Here is a 26288-nt window from a genome sequence, read left to right as displayed (position 1 = left end):
TTGTCATTATGGTCTATGGTTTATGTTTCCCTAACGTGCCATTACATGCATGATTGTTCACTTTCAGTTGCAAAGGCAAAAGTGGAATGATGTTGTTGTACTGCTGCACATGTCTTAGGTGCCAGTCGACCCCATTACACGATCCTGTTGAATGGTCAAATAGCTGCAGAAACCCCCGACAAAATCACATTCCCACCCACCACTTATAGTGATTAGCCGGCTGTGCAGAGGTGATAAAGGAGTCAGGTTTTGAACTTCTCTCGTTTTTATTGGTTACACAACTATTTGATGTGAATACCTGAGTGTTTTACTCGGGATTCCTTCAAGAAGACATTGTCTGAAAATGTGCACCCTTCTGCCCTTATGGGGCGGTATAGTTGGCTGGGTGCTAGAGTGCAGCTTAGGGTGCTTTCTTGTGTCCGAACCTGACCAACCCCAAGAGAGTAGTAACCGAGCCCAACCCCAACTTGACATTCTGTTTTTTTTAGGTCACACATGACTCAGTTAGGCATCGCATTGTTCTATTCATAGAGATATAAATTAAATAAAAATGTATATACTTCATATCTATGACATGACTAAAACCCGACCCAACCTGGACATCATTTCTAAATGTTCCCTTCCAACATAGCCTGGAAGACATATCAAATATCGCAATATTTTGGTCCAGATACCTCGATGCTGATGCGGTGACATAGAGTTCTCAACGGGCCTGAAAATTACGACCCGACCCGACCCGGCCCGGCCCGCGGGTTTTTAAGCCCGAACCCGACGCAGCCCGACACACCAGCATGAATTGTCTGCCCGAACCCGGCCCGAACCCGACCCCCCCCCGCGCGACTGCATTGTTTTCCTCATACACTACGCAGCCAGACTTACTCTTCACCACACATGAACAGCGATGATTCACAACAAACAATATATAATTTACAACCTGCAAGAAATGTGTTTTATGAAATGTGTTTCATAAAAAAGGAAGCCGAGGCCCAGCCCGGCCCGACCCGACCTGGCATATTTGTGTGTTTTTTCGGCCCGAACCCGGCCCGAACCTGCGGGTCCGGTCGGGTTTGTCGGGCTGGGCCGACCCGTTGAGAACTCTACTGCAACAACATTGTAGGGATGACTATTGGATTGCATTCTGTTTTCTCCTGAACAGTATACATTGATTAACCATGTTGTGATCTTTCCCTAGCCTTGACCAAGTAGTTTAACTTCACAAACATAACTATACCTTGACGTAAAAGGGTGCACATCAGGACACCTGCATGGGAGTCTATTTTAGAGTTTAGGTATGATTATTTGCTGGAAATATCTCCTGAAGAGTCGGTTTCCTATGTGTCTATACAGCAACCTGAAATCTGTCAAACAGTGTCGGAAGTTTTGTTAAATCAGAATGAACCTAGACACAGCACGAAATATACGTTATGATACGGTTAATGAGGAAGTGAGACGACATCGTAGAAACCTCTAGAATCATTCCTGAAATGATGTGAACATGGAGTAGGCACATGTAATAGTGGTGAGATGTTATATCATTTTCATAATTGGCTTGATTTGGACCAAAGTGGGCAAACAAAAAACAGGAAAGTCGAATAGAGATAGGGAGTGACAGAGATAGTGTGAATGCATCTCATGCATCTTGATTACGACACAGTGCTCTACCTCTGTCTTTTCATGGGTCTTTCTTTTATCCTGTACTGCATGCAGGCTCAAAAAAGACTGCAGTCTGCAAGCCTTTTAAATGATAATAGGCTTTTCTATAGAAGTGGTTAGGGCATGGGGCTCTGTGATACAGATATGGCCATAAAAGAAAGATGACACAGGTTATTCTCCAGTAGGATGAATGACACCTTCAGTGACACACTAGACATTAAGTCTGTGATAAATAATCTGCTGGAAAGATTATGGAATCTTGTGAAAAAGCTCACACATTTTCCCCTGAAATTCATTCTGTTAATCAATTCATTGCATTTCAGATCAAAGCCCCATTGGGGCCATTTGTCGGTCATTGTGGAACAAATTACCCCGGATCCTCACCTTTTCAGAAACTCCATGTACTCTGTGTGCTTGATGAGACCTGTCCTCATCATGATTGTCTGAAAACATTGCCGGTCGATGGCCCACAGCTTCACATTTGTTAGAGCTGGAAAGAAGGAGACACATAAGCCATGTCAGCTAATATCCTCACGCAATCTGAATAATATAACATCACAATTACGCAAAAAACATGCCCTGCAACAGCTTTATACTTTATGCATGCACAATATGAATATAGTAAATATCATATGCACTTTAAAGTATTTGATATTGAACTTGAAATGTGAGAAGAATAACAGGGGAGTCATGGCATGTGTTTTTTGTGAGTACATTTGAATTTAAAAACTATTAAAGGATAAGCTAAGTAAAAAACTAAAATTCAGTCTTCATCTACTAACCCTCATGCAGATGGAAAGTTGCGGGGAGTTTTGTAGTACACAAAACATTTCAGGAGCTTCCCAGCAAAACTGCATTGTAGCATTCTCCAAAACAACTAAAGTAGATGGCGACTTGACTTGTTAATGCAGCTCTTACAGCGTAATCAAGTCCCTGGAAGCCCTTAGATTCCAAACTGATTAGAAGATATGTTATTTACACCCTCAAAGCATAGTCGAGCTTGTTCACTCAGCTCAACACTTTTAGCTTAGCAGCTACAGAGAAGATTTTGGCTTTAAAAAGGGTGTAAATTACATCACATTTTTAATCAATTTACGATCCTAGGCCTTCTGGAGAAGGGGAAGACTTAGGAGAATGCTGACAGGCAGTGAAGCTCCAGAAATGTTTTTTGGACTATGAAACACCCAACTTTCCATCAGCATGAGCGGTGAGTAGATACTGAGCAAATTTCCATTTTTGGGTGAACTTCATAATCACTTCTCAGAGAAGGGGTAGAGAAATCTGCTAACCTCCAGGTTTATTTGCTCTTTTAGTGGCAATAATTCCATGTTTTCTTTTGCTGCTGGCATTCTGGACAAATACTATCTACTCAGCAGCTGCAGTTAAATGGTATTTTTGAATACCTTGCATGGATGGCTTGCCTTAAGTCATGCTACAAGATGTTAATTGGTTTATGGTCAGGAAACTGACTTGACTATGCCAATGTTTTTTTTTTAAATAAAGCCCCTGAGTCACTGATTGCTCTTTGTGTTGAGGGAATTATCAAACTGTGTGACAAGTGATGTTGCGTTTCAAATCACAAACAGCTACCCTGATGTTATTCTGCACAACTTCCTGGGACAATTTGGAATTAATTGTTGCTTCAATGATTGCAATCTGCGCTGGCCCCCAGGCACCAACTCCAAACTATTATCTTCTCTACACATGGAGTAGATGGAGGTTAAAGTGTCGGCATGCAGAATTTTCTTTAAATACTATTTAAATATAGCATTCTTGCAATCTTCATACCCAGCCTTTAAAGAGGAGAAAATCAAGCTAAATCTTTCTCATTTTTATGCCTGTCTGTGAATTGATGTTGGCCTGGCTCTTTCCAAATTCCTCCTCTTGCCATTGTGAGTGTTTGGAGCCTCAGCAGCTCTCTCTCTCTGGGGCCTTGCACAGTCACTTTTGATGAGAATAAGTTTTCACCTCCACAGATGTCCGTTGTGAAAAGCAGACTCTGTTAGATACAGGATATGTGGGTTTCAATCACAGCAATGGACCTCTCACCCACACCTGGATGTTATTAAATTCCCCCATTCGACCCCAATTCATAGAAGAAATGGGGTTGTTGGGTCAAAATCCCATTTTACATCTAACTGAGCCACTATGTGGAATGCAGTGCTTCATGTTGGCAACAGTTCAGCATAATTATTTCAAAGCGGCATCTCACAATTGCCAGTATCATTATCTTCTGCTGTTATTTCTACTTTCTTTCGTGGAGTCGTGCTGTAGACTATGATGAGACTGTGAGTCTCACTAAGAAAGATGATAGAGAGAATCAGCAGTCTGACCCCAAAATAAATCTGGAGACCCCCAGGGAGCCTTGTGGCCACAGGGACATGTAAAAAAAAAAAAGTCATCAGATAACAGTCAGCCTACTTAATGATTTGTCTCAGTGCGAATGTCTGTCACAATCATTATGTAACTTCAGGAGGATGACTGCTGGGCTTCTTTTTATCAGGAACTCCCTAATAGTATCTAATCATCTACACGAGTACAGTAGTTTCAGTTATTAGAGACCAGCTGCTCAAGGTACCGTGTAGACATTTTTGGAATGACTTAGAGGTAGAAATGATGGCTCATTTGACAGGCATTGTTCGGATTTATATGTCCGTAACAAATAGATAATAAATATTCCATATCTAATTTGATAATTGGCTTCATTAGCACATAAATCAACATAACACACATAAATGCACATGCAAAAAAATATATATACTCCTGGTATTTATGTACACACACCAGTGAGTGAATGCACTCTTACAGACAGCACAACTCTTTTACTCGAGACCAGCAGATTGGCGGCACTTGAAAATAGTGCCAAACCACAAGAGAAATGGCCTCATTACACACACTGACACTGTCTTCAGTTAGAGTTAGAGTTAGACTTTCTTGGAGTAGGAGGCCCCCAAACACACAGCATGACATACAAATGTACAGACATGGATGTGTGGATACACTGATATCCAAAACATCCTGTTCCAGCATACACAGATGTCAGATTCACACGAGTCTAAGAGATAAACACACATGTGCTGCTGTGTGCACATACACATAAACCTTAGTTAAAATAAATAATTAGAGAATCATCTGACACAGTAGTAAACATACAAAATGATATATTAGGTTTGCAGCAGTGTGAGATTTTGACGGTACAATCACCATCGCAGGAAATGTCAAAGTTTCAAAGTATCAAGGTCACAACTGTTTATAATATTATCAGTTAAAATGACCCTTCCAGTCCACATATATACAAGCATTTTTGGAGACAGGGTTCAAACAAAAAAAAAAAGGAAAATCCCTGTCGAGCTGAGCTTTTAAGAACCATTTCAGAAGTAATCTGTCCATACCAGATGGGGACTCAAGTTTATGACTTGAACTCTCACCGCGCTGAACTCGCACACTCAGTGCTCTCCCGTTTGTCATAAGCTTTGCCTACAGGAACTAAACTAAGAATCGGTAAATGCAACGTTTTCTGAATGAATATGAAGGATGCTGGATCGACCACATCAAACTTTATCAGGCACCTGACAACACACCTGGTTAGGTCAGTTACTTGGAAATGTGATAGTTACTGTAACCTCAGCGCCTGTTACACACGTTTAGTACAGAGTGCTTCTAAAGCTGGAACTGATGGCAAGAGAAAAATCTTAGAGAAGAGCATGGTTATGATGGGTTTCATTCCAAAAGACAGACAGTTTTCCAGGAATAAAAGCCAGCTGAGGTCTACTGTTAACAACACAGGGAACTGAATCCACAAAAATGTCCTGTTCTGTAAGAAAAGGACTTTAGATAAGAGCCAATAACTCCTATGATATTTCATCACTAGTTTCATACTCATGCATGGAAACATTTTTGTCGCACAAAGAAATGTTTTCACAAAAGGTAGATTTTTTTGAACAAAACTGCTAATGTTTTAATACCGCCAGTTTATGGAATTGTAGTATATATTTCAGATAAGTTGCATTGCAGTAGTGTGTTTAAAGTGATCATATACCAAACAACTAATCAGTGCTGATAATACAGTATGCTAATAGATAAAGGAGTGATGATAAGACAGTGCACGCTTTGAATTCCTTGGATATAACTATTAAGTATTTTAATCAGGCCAGATGGCATGCAGCAGATGATTGAACGCTCATTACAACCACATGAGACTCGAGACTTGCAAAAAAAGATTTGTGAGCATCTCTGGTCTGTACCAACACCTGGTTGGTTGCTTAGTTACAGTAAATACTACTGTATGAGTGAGGCAGGGGAATGTGACTGCGCTTTAAAGAATCCACTTGTAAAACGTTTTTTTTCTAAATAAAACGTCAAACAATATAACATCCATTACGTCACCGTACAAATTCAAGTTCCCATTTTGCTAGAAACACTGACGAATGTGTGTCATTGTTTCCAAAAATCTCAGTTCATCAAATCCAAAATCTCAGTTCTTGCCCCTCCAGATGTAAACGCTTCAAACTGAGTGTCTGAATATCTTTAAGCTGGAGGGAGTTTTCCAAAAGATCCATTTTCAGTGATGTAAAAAGCTGCTCATATGTATACATAAGGTTAAAAATAAGTTTCTTTAGAGGGATGAATAAGTGCTTCATAATAATTCTTAGAAGATTATGTGCTGACAGACAGGACACTGGACATATACGTGAAATATCGAGATTAAAATGAAAATGAAATACTGCAGCTAAAAATGTACGATCCACAGAGTCAAGCACAGTGAATTGCCAAGCACGCATGTTCCGCAGTATGTTGTTTCTCCTCCTCGTTTTTAAAGAAAGAATTACACTCATATCTGGGTCGGGTTACGTCTTATCTCATCAAAAATGGTTGTTTCCATAGTGGGGTTAAGACACACCTGCCTGTAACCTGAACAAACCTGGTATGTGGAGATGGATCTAGAGATAAATGATTAGCCTTCTAAATATGACCCAAAGCAACAAAAGTGGGAGGTTAGACGTCATTGCCCTCAATGCAGTGAGCAATGTAGTGTTTACTGGGAGTGCCTGGAAGGGGCAGTGTGGGCCGCTGGGAAATAAGATATGTAGGGAGCCTGCAGGACACCACAGCAGGAAAGCATATTATACAGAGGCTCGACTAAATTGCGATGAAACTCAGGGAGCTAGTTATCGTGTAGTGAGGGCGCAGATGAATGTCTTAATGCACGTGGGCTGTAGACCATTAGCTCCGCAGCTTTATGGATACTCATCACGACTGCTGGGTAGATGCAGGGATGTTGTCTGTAAAAGGTTTTGAGGGAGTGGTTAATGTGTTGTCCAGTGGGATGATAACTGGTCACGCAGTGGAGGACTGCTAATTCAACATGAAACCCACAAGTGTATTCTGTTGACAGGATAAAACAGGAACACCTGTGAAATTGAATGAAAGCACTACCTGGGGGCCAGTTGCTCCAGATTGCGTTTTATTGTCATTTTGCAACAAGCTGCCTACTTTACATAACATCATCTGCTGTACATGTCAAGTGCATCAGATTAGATCAGCGATTCTTCTAGTCTCGGCCTGTGAACACGAATTAAATGCATTAATATAGTGGTGAGAAGTTTCAAATGCATGTATTCCTTCACTTTTAAAAATGTAGAAGGAAAAAATTGGGCGCAGAACATCAGACACGGCCAATGCTGCAGAGTATCGGGGTTCTTGATGTGCACTGATTGACACTTGTAGCACATATGCAAATAGGGGTAATTAAGTTACAGAGCCAGGATAAAATTGCTGCTTTTTCCAAAAATTGGCTCTTGTGTATGCCGCGAAAATGCCCTCTTCATGTGAACCAGTCCATCGTTGTGTGGGCTTGCTTGGAAAATACTGGCTGCAGATGTTTTGGCGCTTGTAAATGTGAAATGTGCCAATGTTTATTGCACTTTATTGTTCATTACTTCGCAATTATCATGTTCCTTTATATTCGACAAAGGCCGGTTTGCATGTAGTGTGTGCTAATTTGTGTTGTTCCTTAATTTAACATCAGGATTATGTCAATATCACTGCTGATCAATGTTTAACACCTACTGCATTTACGGTCCATGCTTTCAGGTTATCCATCCCGTTCTTTGAACACAATATCTATGTAATGGCTCAAGTAAACTGCCTCAAATTTTGCACATACGCCCACTAGGACTCAGGAATGAACTCATTAGAATATGGTGGTCAAAGGTCAGTATGATGTCCTGTTTGTGCTGTCCTCGTGAAGGCAGTCTGAGGAACACCTGGAGGGAATTTCATTACATCTGGCCCTGCATTTCCATCTCTGTGATTTGACGTTGCCATTGTGTCGCACTGCTATGGATGCAAAAGACTCTTTGAATCCAATATGAGCAGCCATAGCACCAGACGAAGACGCATGTGTAGAAATCCAATTGGAATCGTACCTCCAAATATGATTCAGAGATGTTTTGCAAAAAAAGCATTTCATGTGTTTGGTTTTTTTTTGCTGTCCAGATAGATAGATCCTCTGTGCTATCAGGCAGACTCTTTAAAACGTTATCAGCCAGGATGTCCCAGAAGCACAGTTGGTAGAGCATCGTCCCATGTACAGAGAGAGACAGACAGAGTCCGACCTGTGGCCCTTTGTTAAACATCACCCCCTCTCTCTCATCCCATTTCCTGTCATCTCTCAAGTCCTCCTGTTCATAAAGCCATGAAAAAGGGCCGAAAAATAACATATTTTATTTACTTTACAAACTTTATCGGCCAAACATGTTGACGCCTGTTTTTCTTACATGACCTTCAGCACTAATAGACACAGTGCAAACAACAGTACACCATGAGATCACTGGTTTTTGTTGATTTTGAGCTCGAGGTGATTGTGATCAATCCATGTGATGAAGCGCTTTATCAGTCCTCTGTGCTCCTCTGTAAAAATAGTCTCTAAGTGAAGACAGCGTGTTTCTCACTGGAAATTACTCACTTGAATCAAACGTATCAAGCCACAACTTTGTGTGGACACCACAGATAAGGATGTAAGCTGCAACTTGACTTGCAGTTGGAGGCATACAACTACAAGAAGGTAATTCTAGTTACTCTTTGCCCCTGAAAGCTCCTCTAAATGAATTGTAATCCCTCCTCCGAGTAAAGGATGGCTATCATAACCATTTGCTCGTGCTCCTGTCTTTCCTACTCATTGATGCAGTGATCATGGTCCCTCATCCATTGTTTTCTCCCATTTGTTTGCAACGATAGATCAATAGTGTTGATTGTGAACTCAGCAATAAGTGGAAAACTAGCTCTGCTGGTCCCAAGAAGGAGGAAGAAGGTTTAAGCCTGCGAAAAACACGGAGAGATGACATGCACATGGTTGTTGCCAACAAGATTGAGTACAGGACGAGGCCTGTTAGCAGTGGAAGGAGTCACTCATTCATTTGATTCAGTCATATATCATTGTAACTGAATTGCAGCCTCAGGCATTATGCAAATGTTCCGTGTGTGTTTGTTCTTGTAATCTAATTTCTGCTCATTAAATTATATAAGAATGGATGCGATTTCTTCCCTGCACTCTGGTCATGACAGTCTTTATCCAGAGAGCATGGGGTTTGGACGAATCAAAACCTTGTGCCTCACTGTGACCATGACCTTGATTTCTGTTTTGAGTGCCATAAGTTTTAATGGGGTTTTAAAACGACTCCAAATGGTGTGCATCCAGCCCGTGGTGATTCATCTGAAGTATAACGCACAAATGCTCCAATGAGGTCACATGACAGTGGAACTTAAATAAAGATTAGGCCAGGGCCGCAAGCAGTGAGGTGTGCAGGAAAACATGTACACCCCTATGAGAAGGAATATATCTATAAGTAAAAAAGTATAATTCACGGCTCTATATATGTAACATAAACAGACAGAAAAGCTTACGCTCTCACTTGACATTTTTTTTGTTGAGTAGACTGTGCAAAGTAAACAAACTTATTATATTAGTTTACTTTGTGATATCTTTCCTAACAAACGTTTTGAGCTGGGTGATAAAGTTGAAAAGTCCTTAAAGCATAAATACACTTTGCACTGTACAGCAGTGTTATATGTTACTGTGTGGACTACACCTCCCTCCACTTTCCACGGACAGACGTATAAATACCAAAGTGCTCAGAAACGCTTCCGTGGCACTTCGTGCTAAAATGGGTGTCTCCAAGAACACATTTTCCTGTGATGACACACACAGTCTCACAAGGCGAAAACATAACCAGCCGACACCGTTGCAGCTGGTAAATATTGTTGAATTCTTGTCCAACAACATGGCCAGCTGCCTAGACATGGCTGGCTGGTCACAGGCATGGCAGCCTCAGGTTGCCTGGAATAAGAGAGTGCCACGAGAATGAGTCCTAAAACCCAGAAATAAGTTGCCATTTTTCAATGTCCTGAGCGAGTTTTGTGGTTAACACAAACTTGGAAGAATTGTTCTATGATATAAAATATATGAGCGAACACCCGACTTTTGGAATTAAAGCATGTATATGTGTTTAAGGCTACATGAGAGCACAAACGTTGCTGGGAACAATAAAGGTCATTATGGCAGACTATAGATTGCTCACCTTACACTCAAGTGTGTACAGTATATTATAGCGTAGGAGGAATCTAAGTGTTGGGGACATTGAAGTGGCGTTCATTTACAGCGTTTATCATTATTATTATTATTATTATTATTATTATTAACATTTAAACTACCACAGTTGTAAAAGTGGTGTTCAAATATCAAGATTATCTTGTTGAACAAAACGTGTCAGTACCATGAACTTTACAACGGAGCTTATTTTCTGCAATATCCAATTTAAAAAAAGCCATACACATTTTGTCGAGAGAACCAGGGCCATGCTGACTTCTGGGTTAGCCTACAAATATATTCCCTCCCTGCAGCGCTGAACGAGCATTGATTTGATTGCAGACAAGAGGCAGTGCAAATTCAAATAAGAGAATCACACTCAAAATCTGAATGCAGATGTAGCTTAGAGACAGTAACCTATCCTACCCTTGATGGTGTTGCACTCAAGAGGTTTCACAACAGCTTTGCTTAACCATGCTGTCCAGTAATTAGTGAGAACAACCCCCATAAAAATATTCACTCTAGACCACTGTTGTGATGCTGAAGTTTTAGAGCATTTCAATTGGGTTTTCAGCATCATCCCCTAAAACTTTTACTGCTGAAAAATCTGTAACTTGCCTGCTTCTTCAACTGAATTTCTCTCTAAATTTCCCTTTTTCCTTCCCTGAAATGTGTGAGAAAATGAGAAAATAAACTATTCACTTCTCACTGACTCTGGGGCACACACACACACAGTCACATACACACTTAAAACCACACAGCCACATGAACTCGACTCCTTCGAGGCCTCCTACATGTCTTGTTTTGGAAAAGCGTTAAGAGAGCGATGCAGTCAGTGCTGCACGGTGGTAGAGTGTAATCTGCTTTCCCTCTAAGTCATTAATAACATCAGCCAAGTCTGATTACATCTGGATGAGCTCTTCAGAGCGTGAGAAACCAAGACAGGTCATTTACATCCGACAGTGTGACAGAAAAGGAAAACATTAGAGGAATTCCCTTCACAATTTTGGATCTAATCATTATTATTGTTGAGGCTTAAAGGAAGAGAAGACAGCGTTTCTAAAATTCTAATTCTGAAGAACGACAAGCGTTGATTCACATGATTTATTGTGAGCTGGAGCATTGCATGTCTGTAGTTAGGGTTGTAGCATGTGCTCTTATGACAGCCGTCATATTTCAGTGAATCCCAACAGAGAAAACTAGCTGGCTTCATCAGATGCACTCTCCAGCTGCCAGTCCTGCCAATGCTCGCCTCATGTGGGAGACCATAGACTTGAAGCAGCAGCTGCTTGAGAAATATTGAGCTGAACAACCAGCGATCCACCCACCATTCTCTCCTGCGCTTTGTTGTGTAGAGAACAGAGGATAACCCAACTTTCATATTAGAAAATCACAGAGATTCAATCGATGTTGTATTGGGTGTTTCTATTCAGGCAGAAAAGAGTTTGATTTCAAAACCATCTAAGTCCAACAATGACCATGCTTGATAAATGAAAAACACACTGAGACATGTGGGAGTCATCATACTTAAATGCACGAGTCTAACCCTGAGCACGGAAAGGATACTTAGTTGAAAACTTCCTGTCTGAGGCTGATTGACTAAAAGTGCTCTTTTAGCTCACTGTGTCTTAGAGTTCCAAGATATAAAGAACAGTCACCCTTCATCTCTAACATCAACAAACCTCACTCCTTACCCTAATCCATCAATTCTAGCTGATCTCGTTTGAAAGTTTATCATAAACACACACACACATGAGTGTCTGGTCAGTTTAGATAGGTGGTCATTATCCTGAAAGGAGAGTTGTTCATCTGTTAGCTCTGAGTTTGCCCGTCTGTTAATGTTATTCATAACTTAAGCAAAGCAGTCAATATTGGACCTCATCATACTCGATACCCAACAGCATCAACTGAAGTCATTCAAGGTGTAGATTCTGTAGATGGGATGTGCTGTCTTTTCATAATGGGTGACCACATGGCCACAACATAGATTATTTGCATTTTTCCATTACCTGAAGCTGTTTTAAAAAACTGTTGTGACATGAGAGGGTACACAGTGTAGGAGGAAATATGTTATCAGGAAGTCTGTGCTTGCTAGGGCTGCATGATACTGTAAAAATAATGACATTGCATTTCTTTTCTCTGATATGAAATAATAAAGACATTTTCATCAGATGACTTGAAAAGCTCCGCTTTGCCTTTGAGCATGCGTATTCCTGTTATCAGCAGCACCTCATCCTGGTGCTGGTTAAACAGAGAAAATGATGTCATAGTATTATAAAAAGTTAAAGCTTTTAAGTTAAGTTCAGTGGTACATAACACATGAAGGTGTTTGGAGTTCATCTGCAGACAATTCAAGATGAGATCATGCCTTTTGGTGGATGTCAGTTATTGAGCCATGACGATGTACACAAAATGTAGCCTGCAACAGGCAAGTTAAGCCTAAAATATTGTATATTGTGCAGCCCTAATTTAAACGAATCCACTGCGGCAGTGGGGTGTGGTTAAGGCGCCGGCTGCTGGAGGGAGAGGGGGGAGTGGCTCAGCCGGTGATCAGACAGCTGGGCAGAATCAGGTAATCAGCTATATAAGCATGTTGGTAACCTGGTTCTTGTCTCTTGCAGTAGGCTGGGTCCTGTGAGAGGACCGGAGCGGAGACGGCAGCAGAGGCAGCGCAAGCACCCAACCACCCAACCACCCAACCCTCAGCCACAGAGTGACGGCTGTTCATTTGTGTTTGGTTTTGTTTTCCTTTGTGCCACCTTTCTCTGTTTGTGCCCGGATAAATGCACAATTAACCCAAAAGAGACGCCGGCCTTCCTTTCTTCCTTCCTCCAGTCCTTTCTCCAGAACGAGCGTGAGCGGTGAGGCTCACATCCACCTTTGCAGATGAATATATACAGAAAAATATGACATTTGGAGAGTGCTCTACAGCACTATTAATACATTTTAGAATACAATGGGGTAAGAGGAATCCAATTTGATGAGTCATAATTAATTAGCACTGACATGCATCAGGTTTAAGGCCAAGAAGAAAAATTGCATTTCTCTTTGAGGAGGAGTTCATAATTGGTACGATAAAGAGAGAAATGAAGGAATGAAAGAGCGATGCGTTACATCAAAGAAAAACAGAGCAAACTCTGATGAAACGTTATTCTTTTTAAAAAGCCTTTTGTTAATCCCTTGAACAGGCTCTTGTCTTCAGTTCAAACATTTTTCATTAAAAAGCATGTCTCTTCTGTTCTCTATAGGTTTCATCTCTGTCAGTGATGTAAATACTGCCACCTGAGTGGGTGACATCAGTGATACAAACAACTGCTACTATATAGGGTATAACAAGGAAAACATCTCACTCGGCTACTTCCTGCAGCATGACAAATTACCTTTTTAGCATAAATAGCTTTTGCATTGGTTTGTGGGATAAATCTTAATTGTTTGTTCTTGTCATTATAGACAATGAACCAGAAACTATTTGCCCCAGAGGAAATCAGTTTGAGTAACCTGATAAATTTCAAATGGTCCAGCTGTAGAAAGTCAAATGGAGGAAATTAAGTGTGTTTGCAATTAATCAGCCAGTAGGTTATATTTAGGCTGTGTTCCAGGCTGTATCATGGGGACACATTTCTCTTTATAGCTGGTACTGTGGACTAATCTGTCAAATTATTGATTTGCCAGGCAGTCAAACATCCTGAGAACAATGTAAAAGTATGCATTGCACATTCTCAGCCAGATCTATTCATAATATCTCAATATAATATCCTCCTGAATGAGTCAACCATAGTGTCTATGCTAAAATGCCTATAAAGAAGAAATAACTTGTTGTGTCATGGTGGCATTTCTGTCAGCCAAAAACATTTAACTGATCGTTTCAGTTCTAGTTTGCCAGATTGCAATTAGAATATATGTTTCTGTGTGTGAGGGACTCATTACCTGCCTGCATGTGTGTGCACATTCATCATTGTGTATATCTGCATGTCATCTTTTGAAGAAACTGCAATTATTCTGGAACGAGGCCTCTTCACTATGCAGGGGTCTTACATTCAGCTCTGTGCCCATGAAATCCATGGAGAAACTGTTCATTATATATGAAGAAATATGCAGAATGTGTGTATACCCATGCACACATCAATCAAACCAATGACTGTTCAGGGAAAAATATTATATTATCTCATCTATATATCAAAACGTATGTGGAGGTGAGTGTGGTGGAGGTGCGGCTGCGAGAGAGAGAGAGGTGGAGAGGGCTCAGGAGAGCAGCACCAGGTGAGTGATTGGCAGAGCTGGCACCCGTTTAGTAATCACTGTCTTCCTTTATATGCAGTGGTGTGCTGGAACTCAGATGGGAGATGCAGGGGAGATGCAGATGGAGAAGAACAGACGCACGAGACGCGTGCGGTCCCCTGAGGCACATTATTGTGTTAAGTAATTTGAGTTTGTCAGGAAACCAGAACTGTGCGTGGGGCCTGTTGATTTACACATGGTAGCACTAGGAAGGCTACAACTTGGTAACAACCACAGTACATATCTGTGCTGGGCTATCTCCAACCTGCTGATCACCACATCAAATACAGGAAAACGCAGCGTCTTTTCAAATCAATTTAGGATCACAACAGACAAGCTATATGGCTCCATTTGTATAATTTTCTTCCAGTTCTTTTAACACGCTTTAAAACAAGTGCCCATCTACCTCAGTTGTTTATGAGACTGTTGAAGCGCTGTTTAGCTGTGAAGCTCCAGAAATGTTTTGTGGACTACAAAACTTCCCCTGACTTTTAATATGCACGGACGCTCACCTTCCGATTCTCACCTATGGTCACGAGCAGTGGGTGGTGACAGAAAGAATGAGATTGTGAATATAAGAAGTCAAGATGAGTTTGCTCAATAGGGTGTCTGCACTCAGCCTTTGAGATAGAGCGAGGAGCTCAGACTTCCAAGGGCGGCTTAAAGTAGGGCTGCTGCTCCTATGCATCGATATGAGCAGGCTGAGGTGGTTCAGCCATGGATGGATGGATGGATGGATGGATGGATGGATGGATAGGGGGTGAGTAGATGATGACTACATTTTCATTTCATCAGTATTTGGGGGCAAAGCTGCTATTTATACATATTTATTCGTAGGCAACAGGACTTGTTTCAGTTTCTTGAACATGTTTCAGAGGTGTCTTCAGCTCTAACTAACTGTAGGAAAGTTGTATGCTTTTAAACTGTTTGGGAATGTCCTGACATAATCGTTAAGTACATGTGTGAGCTCTGAGTTTTACAGTCATTAGGTCCACTTTTGGGCTGTTGATCTGACCGGCCTTCATGTGGGTTGCTAAGGCTAGGTGAGCCCAGATGTGAATGGGGAGGGAAGTCAGTACAGTGCATTGCAGGTGGGTGATAAGTAATGTCGTTGGGCACCTTCTTTGTTCAAAGACGGTCATTCCAGTCAACATAGATGGATTCCTTTACTCTTTCAAACCATCTGTCTTCTCTGGCCAAGATGTTTACATGTTGTCCTCAAAGAAAGGATCTTTCTCCTTCACATGTAAGTGGACAGCAGAGTCTTGACCTGAGGAGTTGGCCCTCCTGTGTTGTGCCATTTGTTTATGGAGACGTTGTTTTGTCTCCCAATGTAAAAAAAAAACGGGCAGTCCTGGCTGCACTGAACAGCATAAACTACATTACTGCTTATGCCTGGGTGTTTCATTCTAACCCTAACTCTATGGACAAGTTTCTGCCTCCAGTGTGTTGGTAGGTTTAAAGTAAACCAGGACATGATGTTTATTAAAGCTCCTCCTGAGTTTCTCAGATGTTCCTGCGACATAAGGAATTACGATGATGTTACGTTTTCCCGTCTCCTCCTCTCTGTCTGCTCTGGCTCTTTTAGCGATTTTGACAAAGGTCCAGTTTGGGTAGCCGCATGTTTCAAGTGCTCCCCTGATGTGCTTCTGTTCCTTCTCATTGCCCTCTGACTTGGTGGGCACAGTCTCAGTCCGATGGTTTAGGGTTCTAATGACCCCCAGCTTGGGCTCCAGTGTGTGATGTGAGTTGCATGTGTGTCTGTAGAAACCTTCACTGTACTGGAAGTAGGTGGTCATCAGACAGAGGTCAAGTAAGGCGTGAAGGTGCTCTGGGGTGAAGTTGGTTCTGCTGGACAAAGTGCTTTAATGTAGCAGGCGTTTCTTCACCATCTTAACAGCTTCTTGAGTGGGAATGCATGTAAATTGTGATAAGAAACCATTGTTACATCTGGGTCCAGTGTTATTTCTCTCATCTTGTTGGCGAAATCCTATTAGTTTTTGATGTGGTGTTGAGTGTTGCCAACCAAAAGGAGCTATGATACTGGCTAAGTGCTTGGATATGTTATGACTAACTGAGTTAATGCTGCTGTTGATGGGTCTGAGTGGTACAGTCTGTAATATAATGGCCTGTCAATGGCTTTGACCTTATCCAGTTTTTGCAGATATTGTATATCTTCTACGAGCTTCTTTTGTAGCTACTGGTAGGATCTCGCCTAAGAGTCTCATAGGTGTTAGTGTTACTAAGCAGATCAGTGACTTTGGTGTGGTGGCCCACTGTGTTCAGCACTACTGTGCATCTACCTTTGTCTGCTGGCAAGGTGGTGATGTTCCAGTCTTTTTTGAGTGATACCAGGGCCTTCCTTTTGTCAGTGGTGAGGTTGGAGGGGGTGCTTTTGCATTAGCAAGAGCGGCTGATAACTATACGTTATAATATATTTCTCTTAGGTGACCTCCCCCGAGGATCCCCCCATAATTTGACCATGCCTAGAGTGCTTTTAATGCTTGTGCAGCCATTTAAAACAATAGTTGGGCTTCAAAACGTGAGTTTCGGACACTTTCTGTGTGTTCGGCCCTATTACCTATGTTGACTTATAATTGTTTCAAATGCAACATTATATAAGCAGCTTTGTCTGATTGCCTAGTACTAGATTACTAGTACTTGGTCACTCATACCTGATCAGCTCACCTATGATTTGCAATTTTTGTTACCAGTTTGTTTCAGAAATCATGCTGATTATTTTTTAAATTATTAAATAATTTCACATTGATTATTAATACATTTAATTTGATCAATTACTGTTTTCATCGTTGCCAGTCTATACATCCCCCGTCTTCATCATTTATTGCAGGTGTGTTGTGCTTGCACCTTCACATATAATGAGGGCACAAGAATTATATGAATTAATATATAAAATGTATAAATGATAGGAAATATAGTTTATGCACTATCATTCACGTCTCCTGGGGCATGAAATTAAGCCTGGTTTGGGAGGGTGAAGGCCACAAGATATAAATTCCATTGCTTATCAGTCAGTTACATTAATGGTATTTCTATGGTTCAAACATCAAGGTCTCTTCACTGCCTTAGCAGAATTGGCAAGAAAACATTCATTTGGAGGCTGTGATGATAGCAGGTGGGAAAGGATAGATTTTCGGGCAAGATTGCGAGCAGAACCTTGTATTTACATTTCACAAATTAAAATTGATCTATTTACTTTTTATAAAGCACCATCTTCTTACCAGCCTTTCGGCATCAATCTCAGAACCCATCAGGTTTGACTGTGAGAATGTTTCGGGGCTTGCAGTGTCACCAGCGTATATCCGGGCCAAGTCCTGCTCATCCACGTGCCGACTATTTTTTTACAGTCCAATTAGAAGTTTTAGATGTGTGAAAGGACTTGGAGTTGAGAGACTCTCTCATTTTATCTGCAAATTAATGCGAATACATTTTTAAAAAGCTAATAAAAGGCTAAGTCGTTCCAAGATTGCATTTCGGCCGATGCGTTCCTCCTCTTGCGCCTTCTAAACATTTGGCTAGTTTGCGTCTCTGTACTCTCTTTGGTCCAATGTGACAAAACGTGTGATGAAAGACCTGACATTTTCCAAGCCATGTTCTCTTACTGATACCAGCACATTTTGCTCCCAAAACAGTTTTTTTTAAATAAAGACAAGCAATATTACTGCCCCCTGGGTAATGCAAACACAGAAAGCTCTTCTCAGTTTCCTCACATTTTCTCCTCGCATTCCCCCGGAGTAAAGTCCATGTTCATATTATTAGTCTGTCTATGTCACATGAGACTATTTGCATACATCCTGTCAGTGAATGACAGCTATTTAAAGCAACACCCGCAGGGCTGTTTTTTTACTGACTGGCTGACTGTATATTGTTGCGGTCTGAGGTTGCCTCTCTCTGGGGTGCTTTAACCTTTTCAAGCTTCCTAGAGCCCCAGAAGAGCCTCCTGCTCCGGGCTCACACCTGCGCTCATAACTGAGTATCAGGACAACAACAGCAACAGGGGGCCTCAGTTCAAACACACACAAACACACACACACTAAGGCACATCACAACTCAGATGCCTTCATCCAACTAAAATAAGCCACACTGTCAAGTCATAAGCACAGACATCAGACAGAAATGCACACAGTGAGCAGCACAGAGCAGTGACTCGAACAGCTGGGTGAGGACATCCCTGCCACCATAACCATTTTACCACCACATTTCTTGCCGCACTCTGGTAACCATGGCAGCCATGGAAACGGAGAAGATTTTCCCCACTCTGTCCTATCGGAATTGTATCTACCAAATCTACCTTTTTTTTTGTTTCCTCTCTGTCCCTGCATTTCTGCATTTTCACGGCAGTGTAATACTATGTAGTTTACAATAACACAGCAATAATACATCAAATAAAAGGCCAATTTCTGAGCTTTGTTTTGTTAGTAATTAATTCAATCATTGGTAATTCCTGCTGCTGCTGTTATTCCTTCTGTTTTTCTAAGTGCCTGTTGGAAGTGGAATTGGAATGTTGGAGCTGCATACACAAACTGTACAGTCCATTCCCCATATCTTTGCTTTTTTGCATTTGCATGTTTATAGTTTGATGCATTTGTGTGGCCACCTCGTCAGTCTGGCATTGTCCTGCCCTTGGTTGCACCTCTCATTATGTTGAGTAACCTAAGGTTGGAAAAGACACAGTGGATGGTGCCTCTGTGTTCCTTGTTAAGAGAGCACTTCACACTCACACTGATTCTAAAAGCCCTTATCTCTGCACTCTATTCACAACATGAATATAATGTGTTGGTTCTCCTTAGAGCTGCAGTAGATTTAAATCTCCAAGGTCCATTTACAGTACTCAAAGAGAACAATGTGTGCTTCCCAGATCCAAATACTTGATTGTGGAAATACGTGCCACCAGATATTAAGACAACCTGCTGGTACAACATTTAGAATTCCATACATTTTTATACATATCTTTATGAATGACTGTGACAAAGCCCTATCGTTGTCAGACATCAGTCAAAGGGGACATGCATAGCTTCATGTTGCCTGAGCAAAAACTACATCTGATGGCCAACTAGCTTGTACATCCCGCGCATGCGTGAGAGAAAATACCTCTCTGCTGATACACAAACGGTTGTCGAGATAGAGCTATGTTTGACACCACTCTTGCAATGAGGCAGAGGTGAAAAATAAGGAGATACAGCACGAGAGGAAATCATGGATATTACAGTGACTAGCTCACAGGGCTTTCCATTCAGTGTTATCTCAGCCCCATGACGATTCTACATGCTCGATCAGCCAAAAACCTGCCAACAAGGGCTGACTAGTGCCATTTGTGTGGGACACACAGCTACAGAAGCTCACAGATGGCCCCAACATTGGTGGTGTGTCAGGGCCCGAATGGCTTCTAAATTTAAAGGAATATTCCACTGGTGTTCAACCTTATTTCCAAGATTCATAGTTCAAGTTTGCAGAATGTAGGGGCACAAATCGAACAAAGTATTCATTATTATGTTTTCATGCATACCCCCTGAAACTAAGAATTGTTGGTTTCAGTACCTCAGGACGAGCCTTTTATATCTACACAAGGAGTGGGAGCTCTTCCAGGGAGCTCGCCATGTTTCTACAGTAACCTAGAATGGACAAACCAAACACTGTTCTAGATCATTTGTGTTTATCACGATTTAATAGGCCACAGTACGGGAGGGTGAGGTGAAGATTGTTCAGCTGGCTGCAATGGTAAGGCACAAGCAAAATACAGATATCTGCAAACATTAAATTAGATAAAATTACAACAATATAAATGAATTAACCTGATACAATGCTCTAAGTATACTATGGTTCTTCAAAAAATTAGATTTATTTTGAGGCAGGCTTATGGCTGGAATAACATGTTAAGGTGCAGAAATACTTTTTTATTTTATTTCTATGTGTGAGCTGGCACCGCCACAACACAAGATGTATTTACAGAACAAGGATGCACTCCATGTGTAAGAGACCATATACCTCAAAGAAAGGCTGTATTTTTCTGCTATAAAACTGTCCAGCAGACTGAAGAGAATTGAGCAGCGTGAATCCAGCACACACATGTAATACATGCTCCAAGAGAGGAGCTAACCGCTACTTAGGTATCTGCAACTAAAGCTTATGCTTATATTAAATCATCAGTAAGATGATGCTGTTTGCTTTGATGCTAAATGTGGCTAATGCTAACGGCTGTTAGTAATTAGATTTAATAGAGGACAAGCGCTAATGCTCACTCCAGCATATTTCCTATGGTACATTCAGCTGAATTTATAGGAAATGTCTTATTTGGAGTGCAAATTGAAAGTATTCACTCTGGTTTTCAAAAAGCACAGAAGTAATGGCTTTTGTTACGAGAGTGCTTTCAAATCCCGCGCTCACTTGATTTTAATCACACTGAAAACTGATTGTATGAAATGCTGTTGTTTTTCTCTTCTCGCAAAGCAAATAGCTGGTGCTTGGTATTCTGCACAAGGTCGAACATTAGAGGAATGCCCAGGAGTTAGAGGGGGCCAAGACAAGGCACTGATGTTAGAGGACTTGTGCTGCTCGGTCAAAGAGAGGCTGCTGGAGGGGATCTCAAAAGGTCATTATCAAGCCATGTGTGGAAAATGTTTAAATGTAGGAGGAAGTCTGCAAGGTAGACTGCATTTCTTTGGGACCCATGAATAACAATCAGGAAAATAATTATGGAGGAGACAAGAGACGTTTGCACACTAAAAGTGGAACCGAGAGTAAGAGAGGAGGAGACTTGGAGAGCACACTAACAATCTCACAAGCAACTTGTTTTATCATCTATCATATACAACAAGCTCTGCCTTCTGCATTGGTCATAATTTTTCACTTGGTGCCTGGTTCTCCAAGGAGTCCAACCTGTAACTTATCTCATTCTGCCAAAACAAGAGTCACTCGCTGCGGACGGGGTGATCCCTGAGACTGAGCAGACGCAGTGTACTACACACACACTTGCGCATTCACACAAGCTCAAATGGACATTTTCCTCCCTCAGACAGATTAGAGAGACAAGTGTTTGCACACTCCAAGCGGAAGGAAGGGTTTTCATACAGCCGAGCTATCACTCTGTTCACAAAGGCCATCCTCAGAAGTCTCCAGAACAATGCCACTGCTGTGGCTTAATTTTCTTTCTGTGATACGATGATATGAAGTGCTGTTTTTAGTCATTTCTGTGTGTTTGTGTGTGTGTGTGTGTGTGTGTGTGTGTGTGTGTGTGTGTGTGTGTGTGTGTATGTTCGTGTGTGTGAATACTGATGCCCTCTGCTAGCTGTCATGTACTGAACATGAAGCTGCACCTGTCAAAGCTAGTGTGCATACATCACAGAGCATATAGTTATGCAGGTTTGGTTTGAGGGTGAATTCAACTCCATGCTGTGGAAAAATTTCAGGCACAAAGACGAGTTAACCTTCAACTCCTGGCTGTAAGGCTGGCTATGTATTTATGAGTCAATGGTGCATGGTGCCCTCAGCCTGCTGCTCGACATGCATCCTCATGGAAATAGAGCTCTTAATCTTAAAGGAAAGATTCAGCCATGGCTCGGATCGCTGCCATCCATAGGAAATGAAAATCTTCCATCATATCAATTAAGGCTTGTGTTTTCATTTTGCTATCGAGGTCACATTATCTTGGAGAGGATGAATGCCAAATAATGGGAATCATTAACGGAGAGGAAATGTCAATTTGAGATGAATATCTGGTGCACAGCTCATGTATCCATACAGACTGGCTGGCATCAATATGCAGCTTATACATTCATGCATTAGATATTCACCTCCAGTCATCAGTCGTGCTCTTTTAAGTTTATTTTAAAACTTCATTTAAAACTATCAATTCTATGAAAGTGGGTTTTGTGTCAACATTGTTTGTGTAAAAGACAAAGTGATGCTGGAATTGTTTAGGCCAGGTCTCCTTCTCAGCATGTTTGATTAGATTTGATTTGACTGTTTGAATATTTGCTACTACCACTTGGAGTGGCAGAAGCTGGATATCTTAACCATTTAATCATCTATCTATATAATGGGCATTAACTTAATTCAAGTCATTAACCTTTTTAATGTAATGTTTTTTGTGTTGGTGGATATGTGTCTCAAATGTAACCTTGATACGAAAAGGACTTGGGCAATGAAATGAAAAACTGCGATGGACGATGATATCATTGTTGGAGTGGGGTTACTTTGTATTTCTGAACTTAGTGATAATGTGATAACCCTTGAGAGTTGCTGTAAGGCAGGATTTGCTTGTTAGCACACCACCAACTATAGTGACCGCTGAAAGGAGTCATATCAACTCTTACATACCTACCTGTTAAGGCAATGACATACATCCTGTATGTCGAGTTTAAAAGGGTGATAGTCAGCCCCACATAACCAGCGCTGCCGCTCCCACCACGCGCATCATGCGCTGTGCGTAGGGCACCAAGTGCTGAGGGGGCACCAAGAATAGCCTAATAAAAAATCATCACAGTCATAACAATTATACTGCTGATATTATTTCACTATACACAAACACAACCTCAACTTCCCAAGCTCCCTGTGGGTGCCCCTCCCCATCACAGTGGTCTGTTGGATTGCACCTGACGAAGTTTGACAGCAGGCTGTCAACTTTTTTGGAAATGGCCCAGAAAACACAGCAGGAGTCAGGAGCAGAGAAAAGAAAGAAGAAGCTGCGAGATGATGCCTGTGCTGGTGATGGTTAGCCCAGCATACACCTCGAACTAGCAGACGTAATTGCTAATGTTAGCAAACTCAAATAACGTTATGTGATAACCTAGGTGCAAGCTAAATTGAGATTTTACTGTTAAACATTATCTTTGCATTTTGCAAGTAACTGACACCAGCTAGCTGTTACTTTACTTTAGTAACTGACTACATTTTATCAACCGTAGAACCTCCGTATCCCTACACATTAGCACAACTGGGCAACAGGTGATCTGTGAGCGGCGAAATACAGTGCGATTCCCAGTTGCTGGACAAGAGGTTTACTTTCGATAAAAACAAAACTTTACAGACCGTAGAACCTCTGTATCCCTACGCATTAGCGCAACTGTGTAGGGATACGGAGGTTCTACGGTTGAGAAAATGTAGTGCCAAAAGAAAGGCCGGTCTGACGGTGATGTAAAGCGGTGTGAATTTTCTCTATATAACGTACACTTGAACTGTTATAGATTTTTTTAGGTGAGCCTTGTTTTAGGTGGTTAAATTTCGCTTTTTCTCTGGACCCCGTTCACTGCAGCACAAAGCTGAGCGTCTGGGCTGGAGCGGCTCTCTCCTCTGCTTCTCCAAACTGAGGCTGCGCTGATCGGTGATTACGGTAGGGAACAGCTCGACTATAGATATGTACTTTATATGACCCCACTTCAAAAAACACGAACTATCCCTTTAAGTGCTACTCTCTGCAATAATTCCTGTGACAGATTGCTCAAAACTGCTTCATATTGTTTAATACAAATAATAGTTATTAAGTATTAATCATACTACAATCCACAAATCAAGCTTTTCAACTAAGCAAAATCCAGCCTGATCATCTCCTCTTCGACTTGTTTGGTGGCCAAAACCCCACGTTTGCTATGCAGCAGCTTTAAACCCCCCGCCTGCTGGGCAATTTAATGCTTGTTTTTCCGATTAACCTGCAGATCCACGCTCCTTTGAACACCTGAAACCTAACTCTCCAAAATGCAAGAGGGCATGGCATGCCAGTGTAGAAAATGGCCAACCCCTGTTGGACAGAAATCGTCATGAAAATAAATGCTTGTCACTTCTCCGAGTGTGTGAGCGAGTGAGTGACAGGAAGTGAGAAATGTGCGTGTGCTTGTAAATGCCTGTCTGCCTGTTGCTGGAAAATACCCAGCGGTATACTTGATGGCTAGATATAAATGGGATTTCCTGTCAAAGGCATGCTATGCCCTGCTTCCTATAAGGCCCAGTACTTTCCGAAATAAGTTGTGGTATCATTTTTTGAAAAGTGTTACAAGACAGTCATATGTGCCTTAGATAGTATCAATAGTGAGAGCACAGCTGAGTTTCTGCAATGACGTCTGAGGCTGCTGCTTTTTCCAGCACTATCACAAAGATGGAGCACACAGACAATCAGTCTCACTGATTATGTTAGCAGTGACTGGCAGTGACATCACTCTCTCAGAGAGGAGTGCTCTCAAACAACTTTAGGATTCCCGATGCTCGTTTACAGCCACAAAGACGGCATAATATGATTTGTGTATGTTTCGGCTAATTGTCCTGTGTTTAGTTGCTAAGAATAAAATGGCTCAAAATTGCACTTTTTCAATTTTTTTTCAAAGGTATTTTTGTCTATTGTAGAATATTCCATAAGGACCACAAACAGATTTCCTCGAGATTGGTCCCATTTCCAGTTTCAACCGCTATCCCTCATTTTCCCCCTCATTTTCTCAATTCCCCCATGCCCCTCAGAACAGACTTAGACAGGAGAAGTGGTTAAAATCTCCTCCTATGAAATGGGAAAACCCTTAAAGACCCTAACACATCATTAGATGCTGTTGATGTTGTTTATGTAAACAGACGCAACTGGACATTTCCAATATCCTGCCTTCAGCTGTGGTCATTTCTCTTGTGTTACTGTGGAAATTCTGGTGTTATCACAAAACCAATTGCCATTTATCTGATGGAGAAAAACAGCGACAGTCGCAGCTCTTCACTACTTCACGCTGTCAATCAAATAAAATTTGAAAAATTAAAAAACACTGCTTCATCACCTGACCAATAGCAGTATAGGCTAACATAAGCAACACATGCTCTTCCCCTGCTAGTCTGCACTGACAGTAGAGGAGTGCCAAGTGCAGAATCTTCACTGCTGAACTTTAGTTAAATTTTGGCATCATATACCATCAAAGAGGGGAACTATTGAAATAGGTCAAAATGCAGGACTTTAATACGCAAATCAGCAATAACAATGTAAAGCTTTGCAGCTAACTTGTAATGAAGAAAAGGGCCATTTATACACTGAAATGAAAGTACAGTTTGAAGTGTGCCTCTGATAAATCTCTGTTCCACTGACATTTCATCCTACCCCTCTATCCCAAAAAGAATCAGAACACCCTACCCCAAAGTGTGAATCTGCAAAACACTGTCCAAAATTATGAGCAAGTTTACTGAGATTGGGCCCTAATGTCTGTTTGTTGGTTAGTTATGATGAACATATGGATCTACGTAGTAGTACAGCAGTCGTAATAGTGTTTTTTTCATGTAGCGCTAAAATTGTCAATGAATTAAAATGAATCACAACCATAACCCTGAATCAACAGACACTGAATCTGAAGTCAATATGCAAATATATCATAATTGATTAAATAATTCCAAGAAAGTACCAATTTCCAATGTCTCCAATGAGGTCTGTTCCATCTCTCTGTTTTTATATCGTTGTAATATAATGTCTGACTAGAAAATTGTAACAGCTATTTTTCATCATTTCCTGACAATTTATATATCACAAGTAAGTGACATTGATTATTTAAATAGTTAGTTGCAGCTGCACAATCAAGTAACCCTTTTAACGTGATTTAGAGGTTTGCATACTACATGCGTGGACTCCATAGCCTCGTAAGCATTTTCAAAAAACAAGCAGAGCCACCAGTCAGTGATGTTTGAAATGATTTCCTTCCTGCTGTTGTCATGTGGCAGCGCTGTCAATTGCTGCACAGCTTCGTGTCACACAATGCTGAATTGAATCCTGTTATGCTGCCCAAGTCTTCATAAACCA

General features: G+C 41.2%; 1 protein-coding gene across 3 annotated transcripts in view; it reads right to left on the bottom strand.

The window, feature by feature from the left end:
- The window catches only part of LOC115597095 (cGMP-dependent protein kinase 1), a 96090-nt gene that overhangs the window by 32336 nt on the left and 37466 nt on the right, over positions 1-26288 (bottom strand). For all 3 annotated transcript variants that reach the window (XM_030442757.1, XM_030442758.1, XM_030442756.1), the window contains exon 4: positions 2038-2143. In XM_030442757.1, coding sequence (XP_030298617.1) covers positions 2038-2143 — 106 coding nt within the window. The remainder of the gene's footprint in view (positions 1-2037; positions 2144-26288) is intronic.

The sequence above is a fragment of the Sparus aurata genome, chromosome 15 (assembly GCF_900880675.1).
Source record: "Sparus aurata chromosome 15, fSpaAur1.1, whole genome shotgun sequence".
Taxonomy (NCBI): Eukaryota; Metazoa; Chordata; class Actinopteri; order Spariformes; family Sparidae; genus Sparus; species Sparus aurata.
The sequence above is the reverse complement of the archived record's forward strand: the minus strand, read 5'-3'. Positions and strand labels throughout refer to the sequence as shown.